General features: G+C 36.2%; 1 protein-coding gene across 1 annotated transcript; it reads left to right on the forward strand.

Moving 5' to 3' along the window:
• Positions 1–3,248: 3,248 nt before the first annotated feature.
• Positions 3,249–8,714, forward strand: LOC149159430 (Protein kinase superfamily protein). Its single transcript, XM_089436479.1, has 5 exons — positions 3,249–3,802; positions 5,643–6,940; positions 7,027–7,207; positions 7,364–7,817; positions 7,932–8,714. The coding sequence occupies exons 1-5, from the start codon at positions 3,546–3,548 to the stop codon at positions 8,295–8,297; spliced, it is 2,556 nt and encodes an 851-aa protein (XP_089292605.1). The 5' UTR covers positions 3,249–3,545; the 3' UTR covers positions 8,298–8,714.
• The last annotated feature ends 3,231 nt before the right edge of the window (positions 8,715–11,945 follow it).

Here is an 11,945-nt window from a genome sequence, read left to right on the forward strand (position 1 = left end):
TCACTGAGACCAAACTTTGGTCTATCGGACCTAAAGAAACAAATTATTTAGTTTGATTTAAAATTTTATTCCTATGCTCAAAAAGCTTGGAGAGAAGCCTTTCTAGCTCACTATAATTTTGACATTGTAAAAGGCTAGGAAGGTCAGTATTGTGACAAAGATTATGAAACTGAGATCTAATGTGGTTGTACACGGGGCACTCTAAGAGGAAGTGGTTTTCATCCTCGATTTTCCTACTCTCATAGAGAAAATCCTTTCCATCCATGGTGTTTTAGGAACCGCCCAACGACCTGTTTCACTATGGAGCTCATGAGAGTTCGTTTTAATCTTTGCTATATTAATTTTCTTCTTTGAGCTAGTTAAAATAGAGAGATACTTTTGATCTTCTAGGGTGGGGTTGATGACCTTCTTATAATAACTTAATTTTCTTTTAGCTGCTAAATCTTTCTTACACCACATTTTTTCTTTGAACTTAGAAGTAACAATATTTTTAATGTTATTAATGTTTTGCAATGCATCATTCTCGTTGATCTCCCAATAGTTTAACTAGGCCCTCGTGTCTTTGTACCACCCCCGTTTGAGCCTTAGGTGGTTTTGGTTGGAATTTAAAGCTAGCTTAGGAAGTCTATGATCTCCTATGTTATTGAGTTTGTGCTTGTACAACAGAAGCCTAATCATTACTAGGCTCTCGATAGGGGAAAGACCTACTTCTATAAGGAGAATATGATAGGGTGTAATGCTTTTAATTTTTAGGTTATACGCTATAAAACGCTTCTGGATTTGCTCAATCTTTCTCCAGGATTCTTTAGAGATGTTGCAACCCCAAACCTCACATCCATATAAGATAGCATGAGTGACTAAAGTTTCAAAGAGGAACTTCTTTTTATCCCACATTACGAGGTTTGTCGTTTTACAATTATTTTCACGACCAAAATAAGCTTTCCACCCCCCATTAATCCTTTTCTCAATGCTATAGTTTCAGTTGAGCTTGTGATAAATATCAATTCCTAGGTACTTGTAAGAATACACTTCCTCCAAGTTATTATTGTCATACATAAAATTAGCAGAAGTGTCATTCCTGGATTTGATAATCATAACTTTTGTTTTGTCAGTGTTAACAGTCATACCCATGGTAGAGCAGAAATCCTTAAAATAAAATTATTTTATTGATCTTATTTATTTCTTAATTCAAAAATAATATTAGTTATTAATTTAAAAATTCTGATAGATTAATAAAAAAACAGAAAGTTAGTTATTTATTTAATTAATTATTATTATTATTATTATAGTTTTTTAATCTAAAAATTCTTATTGATATTATATTTTTAATATAATTTAATAATATTAATATGATTTGATATTAAATGAAATTATTTTATTTATTTCTCAATTCAAAAATAATATTAATTATTATTATTATTATTATTATTTAATTTTAGGTCAAAGGCTTAATTAGTTATTTCATTTTTTAGTGAAACTAGTTGTTATTTCTAACGACTAGTTCGCTGTTCTCATCATCTATTTATTCCGTTTTCTAGATCTGATTCCTCATTTTGCCCTAAAAATGAACCACACTGGTTGGTTCAAAACGCGTTAACCAGATTTTATTTTATGTGATTTTTACGAAAATGCTGTTACAATTAATATGGATCACAAAAGCCTAAATTCTATATTTATTTTTATATTTAAATAAAGAGAAAAATACATTTCAAAATCAATATAATTTTCATTATTTAAAATTTTAAATAAATATCTGAAAAAATATTCTAATTTAAATAATAAAAAGTTATTTTTCAATTGAGAAAAATTATATCAAATAAATAATGATATGAGGTAACACATTTCAAAATCAATATAATTTTCATTATTTAAAATTTTAAATAAATATTTGAAAAAATATTCTAATTTAAATAATAAAAAGTTATTTTTCAATTGAGAAAAATTATATCAAATAAATAATGATATGAGGTAACAATTTTGATTCGATGAGGAATTTTTGGTTAGAAATTAGGATAATTTTTTTCCAAGAAATTTGATGTGGAAGTGTTTGAAATATTTCTTTTTATGACAAGAATAGATTCAGCCGTTTCAAGGATTTTATCCAAAATTCTGAAGCTTGACAGTGGTAATTTAAATTTTTTAAAATTGTGATCATATTTTTTTTTAGAATCAGGTGAAAATGAAATTGTCTGAACGTTTTGACTTACGCCATAAATAAAAAGTTATTTTCCAATTGAAGAAAATTATATCAAATAAATAATGACATGGCGTAATAATTTTGATTGGATGCTGATTTTTGTTTGTTGGAATTTAGGATAAAAAATTTCAAGAAATTTGATATGGAAATGTTTGATTTTTTTGGGTAAAAATAAACTGAGCACCATCAAAAACTTCATTCTGAAGTTTCACTCTGCTGTCATCTAGATTTTTCAAAATTTCAAATAGTTTTTTTAAATCACGCGAAAATGAAATTATATGGACTGTTTTGACTTAAGCAATAAATAATAAGTTGATAGCCGAGAGGGAAGCTACCTTCCTGATAAAGAGTAAACTTATATTTGTGTCACAATATCAGAAACATCAATGAACTTTTAATCCATTAAAACAATTTAAAATTTTACCTCAATTTAAAATTTTACCTCAGAACCAAATATGAACACGAAATTAAAAATCCCATTATTTTATTTTAATATCATCATCACGTTATTTTATTTAATATCATCAATCGTTGCAGGGCAAGTATTGAAAGTCCCCTTATTTTAATATCATCAATAATTGCCTGGCAGGACAATCTTGAAGGGCCACGAGATGATAACCTACTCTACTGATGCAAGCTGACATCACGCTCGGGAAGACAAACCTTCGGACCACTTTTCAAAATAAGCAGCAGCGCCATTAGTCCACTTGGCAGCTTGTCCCCATAGCTCTGTCATCAATTTTCATGGTTGCCGACGAACCCACCTAACTGAAGACTTTTTGCGTTCACCAAACCGCAGACGTATACAGCCCACAGCCCACCGTGGCCCCTTTTCTCCTTCAATCAATCTGGTTTATTTGATTAATCTGTTTCTGTTGTATAACACGAAAATCGAATGCATTGTCTGGCAGAAGCCCATTCAATCTACAAGTCACATTCCTATCCGTTTCTTCCATTTCAATGCTTAACATAGCAATCATCCTGGTAATTGCGAGCAGCTTCAGGCCCATTTTAATAAGAGGGTACGTAGCCCAAGCGGCCTGCCCACATTTCTTTGACAATGGAGGGCGATTCAAGATAATGTCTGGTACAACCCTCCGCCTGCCCAATAATCAAAATCCCCCTTTCCAATTTAATGCAATTCAAAATCAACCTTTTGGAACTAAAGTTTGGATCAGATTGGACATTGCTGTCCGAATCAGTTCAAACTCTGGTTTTGATTCTTATATATACATGTATAAACTGAGTGATACATGTGGCAGTGGAGGAGGAAGCAGAAGTGGCAATTGCATTGATAGAGAGGCCATTATTATTAGAATCATTATTTACTGATTCAGGGGTAGCAGGGATGTATTCATATTTGGCCCTAATAACGTTCATGATAACCTGCTTCATACCACCCTCCTTGCAATTTCAGGGTGAGATGACGACGGGTCGGGTTTCCCTCAATTCCACAATTTCAGTGAAGGGGCAAGAGTTTTGGATGTCCAAGAATGGGACCTTTGCATTAGGCTTTTATCCTGTGTCTCGCCAATTGTATGTGTTGGGCATTCTGTATGTAGGCATACCGGGCAATAATAACAAACCTGTTTGGATGGCAAATAGGTATGTTCAACTCTGCATTTTTATTTGCAACATTTTGTGTGCCTGTCGTTATCGTTAAAAGAGATTTGAAGCTATTAAGATTCAAGAGATACAGCCAATGGTGAATAACTCCTTTCAGGCTATCGTACAAACTAAGAGAAAACTTCCCCCACATAAAACCAAAATGCCTTTTATTAACATAAGAATCTGTTTATTGATGGGTTGTTGGGTGGCATGCTGCCACCTGCCAAGGTTGGATTCCCTCAAGAATAAGTTATTTGGACTGAGTGCAAGTCCCGGCTATACTTAGCCAAATGAAGGTGCTTGCTTTAAGTAGCTTCTCCCTTTTAAATTTGATCTAAACTCAAATAGTATTACATTCTTAAACAGTATTATGAGCTTGCATATGCCGGTATCCAGGCATGGAGCAAAGCCAATAGTTAACTTTGTTTCATTCTCTTTGGGATGTCTGGAATCTGTAATTGAGATAAAGACGTCTATTATATTTAGCTTAAAGTTAAGTATAAGGAACTTGCTAATCAATCTTATTTCAAAAATTTGAAAAAACGAACTACTTGGAAATCATCAATGGTGTTGCTATTTCTCTACTGAAGCTCACTGCACGGAATGATGGGAGAGTATCATCAATTCTGGTGTTGCTACTTCTCTCGTGAAGCTCAGTACATGCCTTAGGAGATGAAAAAAATTACAAAGATCTGAGAACAGCAGACGAGAGCTCATAACTCATTATCTGAACTTCTTGCTTCTTGATACCTGTACCAGAGAAAGTCTACCCTCCAACTCCCACCAATTAGGATCCAAGGCCTGGTGATTGTCTGCTGTGTAGATTGCTGGTTTGGGCCATCCGAGTCATCTCCTCTACCCTCCAACTCCCACCAATTAGGATCCAAGGCCTGGTGATTGTCTGCTGTGTAGATTGCTGGTTTGGGCCATCCCAGTCATCTCCTCTATAGCTATCTCTCCTTTTCACCATAACATCATCCATGACAACCCGGTACCTGTGTAGCCTCAACATCTTGTCGAGGATGTCTTTCAATTCCTTGCAGTCCTTTTTGCCCCATGCTGCCCTTCACTTGTTTACTCCTCCTGAGATTTATCTCGATCATCTTTGAATGAATGAAGACTTGAGGAGCAGGAGCCAGCCACGTTACACCAGCCTTCAACTCTCTGTCGTTGCATTTAGCGTAAGGTCCTAATCATAGCTTTTGAGAAGATCGTTCCTGTTGTTTGGCTGACATGCAGCCAAGCTGTTTCTTTTTCTCATCAAGGCGTGATCATTGGCCTTAGTACCATATTTGGTGGGCAATATTAAACATCATGTGGTAAGTGAATGTTTGATTCTTTCTGTCCTGTTCATTGAATATTATTTTATTCTCATTCAAGAGAGAAGATGTAAAGGCAGTGAGTGAATCAGTAACTTACTATATGGTGCTTAATATTTGCTGTGAAAGTGTGTAAAATGACAGGGAGAACGAAAGCGGTAGGAATTATATTAATGTCCAAAGATCACCAAATCGGGTCGATGGGAATCATGAATGCCAATTCCTTATCATCAAGTACAGAGATTAGTCAGCAATGTTCAAATTGGAATGCATGGAAAAATAGCCCCCAAAAAATACACCCTCTGTTTTTGCATTTTTACGTTCGTCTCTTATGTTTGTTACTGTATTGCTTTTGTATTAGCCAACTCATCTTTCATATATGTTACGGTAGTGTCTTTATATCGTGAAATTTCCTGTTTGGATGCATAAGTTCTTGGATTGCAGTGATGATCGACTTTTATTATTGTATTGTCTATGTATCTGTTAAATTTGAAGGTTTGCGGTTTTGTGTTTGTCAGAGACCAGCCAGTAAGTGAAGAAGGATTCCTCACTCTTGGCCAAGATGGAAATCTTCAACTGGGAGATGGACAATCAACAGTCTGGATGGCTGAGACCACTGGATTGTCCGTTGAGTCAGGGGAGATGCAAGATTCGGGCAATTTTGTTCTCTACAACTCCGACTCAAACATTGTTTGGCAAAGCTTTGCATCTCCAACAGACACACTACTACCAGGACAAGAATTGACACAATCTTTAAACCTCACCAGCTGGAATTCTTCTACTGATGTATCTAGAGGCCATTACTTTCTCAAAATAATGCAAGAGTCAGAATCTCTGAAGATTGCATTGAATTACAATATCCCTAATGAATTTTTCAATTATTCATACTGGTCAGGGCCCATGATATACAACGCTACCGGTTCTGCGGTTGCTTTCCTCAATCTGTCTGGAAGTTTTAGCATGAGCTTCGATGAGCCCTCAAAGGAGTCGGTATATATTTATCATAACAAAAATAGTTTGGCTCAGGATGGTCGAGCGTTGAGGCGGATCACTCTCGAACATGACGGCAATTTGAGATTGTACAGATGGGATGCTAATGTCAGTTCCAGCTGGATTGTAGATTGGGTTGCAGTTTCGAATCCCTGTAGTATTGCTGGAATTTGTGGGAATGGTATCTGTCGCCTTGATGCTGAGGGTAACCCACATTGCAGCTGCCCACCTGGATCAAATCCAGTTGATTCAAATAGACCATTTCTAGGGTGTTTGCCTCTAAATTCTTCACCAGATTGCGTCAACGATATTAATAATGAGTCTTCAAGGTACAAGATTGTGACTGTTCCACAAACAAATTACTATGGTGGAAGTTCAGTCATTTTCAATTACAGAAATATTTCTGCAATGTCTGCATGTCGGGATCTCTGCTTGTCTAATTGCTCATGTGTAGCTTCTGTATATGGGGTTTCTGACCTGAAACCCTACTGTTGGACACTAGGAAGCCTTCTTTTTGGAGGTTTGCAAAATCCCAATTACACATTTTTCATGAAAGTCAGCCTCATTAATAATAGCGGAATGGGATCCTCAAATGGGTACCCTCTCCGGCATTATCAATCCCATCTGAAGATGCTTATTCTAGGAACTATTCTTGGTGCTGTATTTCTGGTGTGCGTGTTTAGTCTTATTTGCAGTAGCAGCATAATTATGATGAAAAATAGACGAAGCTTGGATGCTTCCATTTTTGTTCCTGGGACTCCTGTGAATTTTCCCTTCGTGAATCTGCAGATTGCGACAAACAACTTCAGAGAGAGGCTTGGAACTGGTATGAAAGCCTAACAATTTATCTGCAGAATATAAAGGTTTTGATTTTAAAATTTGTTTTGTACTAATGGGAGACCGCTTTGGCAGGAGGTTTTGGGACTGTATACAAGGGTTCACTCTCAGATGGAACTTTGATTGCTGTGAAAAGGTTGGAGAGATTGCTGCCACAAGGAGAGAGGGAATTTAAAACAGAGGTGACAACAATTGGTGCCATTCACCATAGGAATTTAGTCCGTCTCTGTGGATATTGCTCCGAGGGATTACAAAGGTGAGTGTTTGTTTGCATTCCTTTTGATTTTTGACATCTTCATCTTAGCAAAGAATAGGCCAGAATCCCAGATTACATGTTAAGGTAACAAATCCCTGCTAAAGTGTGGATCACAGAACTACTACTGAAATTTAACTTGTAAATTACTCATTTTAGGCTCCTTGTCTATGAGTTTCTGCCAAATGGATCCCTGGATAGATGGATATTCCGTTCATCTTCGAATGATCCAAGGTTTCTAGATTGGGATACTCGCTACAGCATCTCCTTAGCTACAGCTCAGGGAATTGCATATTTTCACGAGCAATGCAGGGATAGGATCATACACTGTGACATCAAGCCTGAGAACATCTTGCTGGATGAGAACTTTTGCGCTAAAGTATCTGATTTTGGGCTGGCAAAGCTGATGGGAAGGGAGCATTCCCATGTCATTACAATGGTGAGGGGTACCAGAGGCTACCTTGCTCCAGAGTGGGTCACCAATCGCCCTATCACTGTCAAGGCTGATGTTTACAGCTATGGCATGGTCCTCCTGGAAATCATAGGAGGAAGAAGAAATCTTGACATGTCACTTGGAGCTGAAAATTTCTTCTTCCCGGGATGGGCTTTTCAGGTATATGCTTGCTTTTGCTTATTCTGGTCCATCTTCCAAATTTCAAAATTGAAAATGCATTAATGGTAGCAGTGCTTTCGTTCTGAGAAATCTGATTTCTTGATTTGCTTGCAGGAGATGATGAAGGGAAATGCATCAAAAGTAGCGGATAAAAGGCTTTGTGGAGAGCTGGATGAGATTCAATTGATAAGAGTTCTTCGTGTGGCTTTCTGGTGCATCCAAGATGATGTGAACATGAGACCATACATGGGCCTGGTTGTGAAAATGCTAGAAGGTTCAGTTGAAGTGAATGCTCCACCAGTGCCTCAATCAGTGATTGAAATAATGGAGGAAGGTTTGCCAAACATCTACAAAGACACGAGGAGAGACCTTATCTCTGACAATGGCTCCACCAGTAGAGACGTGATGAGTCCAGTAGGCTTCAAAGAAGTGTACTCTCATGCTACTTTTGATTATTCTTCTATATCTATACCACGATAAGTTATAACATATTGCAATTCTTCTATATCTATTCATGGGTACCTTTCAAGCCATGGTGAGAGCATTGATACCTTGTAAGCATGGAGCCACATTGCCTGGAGCTTCAATAACTCTGCATATAGGTCCCATAAAAAATTGGATGTTTTGACTCATATCCTTTGTCTTCCTATATTTTCCACATCCACAAGTTTGGATGTTATCGTCTAATGTCACTCTCGTTTTGGTCCAAATCAGAAAGTTTGAGGTGGATGGGACCAAATCATAAGTTTGAGGTGGAAGGATATATGAGATGCGCTGTAATGTTTGTCACTGTTGCAAAACACTGAATGGCTCAAAGCACTAAAGTTGGGCCCTGTACTTTCCTTTTCCATTTAGTACAAGGTAAAACATTATTAATGCAAACTGATTTTTACTTTTTGGAACGGTCTTACATATACATGACTAAGGGAAACTATTTACTTCAGTCTTGGACAAGGAAAGGAATAGGTGTCTTAATTAATGATTGAATTTTTTAACTATAAGGATCAGCTAATTCAGTCTTTGTTCTATTGTATGTTGTGAATCTCGCTGACATTGCTCATTAAGGTGCCTGTCCCTTAACTGTTCTCCAAGATTAGATGACCTTACAGGAGGTTTACTCAACCGAATCTACATCTCATTACCTAAATGCTTGTTTCAATTATGCATTGTTTCCAATATACAGTTACCATTGACTATTATTCGCTTGCAATGATTGAAAATCCATACACAATCAGTGTATACCTCCCAAGTAATAGTGAAAAGGTTACATTTGAGTGGTGATATTTGCTAGTACAAAACCAAAATTATTTAGCAATTTCAAGTTGTTGTATTGTTAATATTTTTTCAAGGAAAACTTTGCGAGAAACTCAAGGGATGTTTCCCCATATTCATGGAGCGCAGTACTAGTGAATCCATTGGCATACACTAGTGTGCCTCACCTCGTGGATTCAAACCGAACACATGTTAATATGAAACTAGCCAAATGCCCAACAACATTGATAACAATTTGTTGAGCTAACCGATTGGGAAATTGTACTATTCATGATAGTGGAAATGGATCCATGGTTATTGATTCTTTTCCAATAAGGCTGGACTATGTTGTAAATAATTCAATTATTCATAACTCACTATATTGAGATGATCTAATTATTGATGCATAAAATCTTCTAATGGTTCTAGCAACTTAAGGGAAGGCTTCCTTATTCTTGTTTGCCGACAAAGAACTTACACATTATTGGGCTCAAGTATTTTTTCTTGAACTTAAGATTCAAGAGTTTCTTCTTCACATTTATCCATTGGAAAATCTTCACAAGAATATGACTATATGTAAATTCCATGTTGATATAATTAATTTAGGCACCTCCATATTAGCATCTAATTGCCCTTTTTATAACACAAAACATATATGGTAGTTGATCTATTAGCAAAAATCCCTTCTCTATGAGAAATTCAAGACACATAAAAGTCACATAAATGTTGGAGTATATTCAATAATAATTGTTGGCATTATGCTTAATGTGTTGTCCTTGATGGCAACCTACTTATAAAGATGTACTTGATGTCAACATTGATGATTGTGGAGCTAATGCAGACTTGTACAGATGCTACAGGTGACATGGATAGTTCAATGACAGATGGATGATAAAAGTAAAGTTTGAGAAAGTATACGTGGTTCCAGTGAAGAAGGGTTGCGTACATATGTAGGTCTTGTGAGTAAGAATCGCGTACAAAATCTAAACCATGGAATTATGGATACCAGGGGTCGTGAGCATGGTATTGGCCCATAGTAATTGGAACATCAACAGTTATTTGATCTCGTCAAAGAATACTAATGACATTACCAAGGGATTTACCTAAGGTATTGGCTAAGGCTAAATCTATATAAGGAGATGGAGATCAAGGTGTTATGTGTGCAAGTTATGGGTTATTCATGTGTAATCTGATCTAAAATAGGGATGCACCAGAGAGCAAGGAGATGGCTCAGATATGATAGATCTGAAAATGTAGTGAAGACTAATGAATATACTTGCTTGATATGTTTATGATTGTAGCTAAAAATGATATATCTGTGGTGATAATGATACTCTGATATGAATGTGTGACAGTGAAGTTTGCGCAATATGTGTTGTGGTTGCAGTGAAAGTATGTTTCAGTAATTTCATATATGTATGATAGTTTGTTGTTGTATAGTCGCACACATACGTGAATCTGGTTCTGTATAGTCGCGTATAAATTATGCGAATTTATTCTGTGTCTTGAGATTTGTCGTGGATGTTATGCATGGTAGTCACATACATACACTGATATGTTTCATGGATGTCACGTATATGTTCTAGGGTTTGCAGTGTTGATAAATGATGACAGTTGATGAGCTTTGTTCTGTTTGTTGTTGTCTATCGATGAAGCCTTGATCATGTCGATCTTTGTTTGACAGTATTGATTGGGTTGGTTGTTCATGATTGGAATGTTGGTTAGTAATGATGCCACAGTTTGGTGATTTGTGATTTGTTCAGTGATCTATGAATGGTTCAGTACTTGATTCAATGGTTGGTTGAGTGTTATAGTAATTTAGTTAGCTAAATGATTTAGTGTCAGTAATTTGAGATTTGTACACAGGTGTTATATAGAAGAAGCACATATATATGCAGGTTTTATTCAAAATAGTAGCGTATACAATTTGAAACATATACGGTTAGGGTTTTCAGTGTTGCTAGTTGATGATAGTTTATGGGTTTTGTGTACTTGTTATAATGATTGATCTGGATGGTTTATATTTGTTATGGATTGGTTTGATTTGGTTGCAATAGTTGGTTGAGATTCAGTGATTGGTTTGTTGATGTTATAATGATTCATTTGATTCGGTGATTGGATGATTTGATTCAGTATTTGTTTTCGGAATTGTTACTTGGTTTGGGCTTAATGTTGGAAATGGGTCCAGGGTGAAAATTTGATGAAAGGTGGCCTACAAATTTTGATGTTTTGAGTCAAGTGGATTCAGTATGAAATATTATGAAACATGGTCCATAAGAGGTGTTGAGGGTTTGAGCCTTCAATAAGGGAGTCAGAGCTTCCTTCTAGTGGTAGTTGGAAAATTTGTTAGGGGGTAGGTGCTCCCTTCCAGTAGGAGTTGGTAAACAAGATAAGGGGGTGGGAGCTCCCTTCTAGTAGGAGTTGGAGAACGAGTGGAGGTTGTAGCCTCCTGCAGGTGGGTCCCTGCATGTTGGTAAGAGTTTGCACTAGTACAAGATTGTAAAAAGATTTTCTTTATATAATAAGAAAGAAGACAAAGATGATGACAACGGTGGTTTTCTCCCACATTGGGTTTCCACCTAAAAATCTTGGTGTTCTCATGTGTTGTTGTGTTGCTTATGTGTGATGGTTTATTCTTCTCTTTATTGCATACTATATGTTTGATGAAATTAATAACGTGTTGGTTAAATATAAAGATTTGATGGAACTTATGAAGAATTAGTTATTTGGATATACGTTGTTTGCTTTCACTGAAGTCACGTACATACGCTGGTTGTATAAATGACAGTAGCGTACAAAAATCAGAATATGAAATACAAGTTAAAGTGATTTTTAACTTTTATTCCTTGTTCCTTGAGCTCTATAATAATCTGTTCA

This window comes from Pinus tabuliformis, chromosome 5_2 (assembly GCF_031772625.1).
Source record: "Pinus tabuliformis cultivar Carrire ecotype Pingquan chromosome 5_2, CPIR1, whole genome shotgun sequence".
Classification (NCBI taxonomy): domain Eukaryota; kingdom Viridiplantae; phylum Streptophyta; class Pinopsida; order Pinales; family Pinaceae; genus Pinus; species Pinus tabuliformis.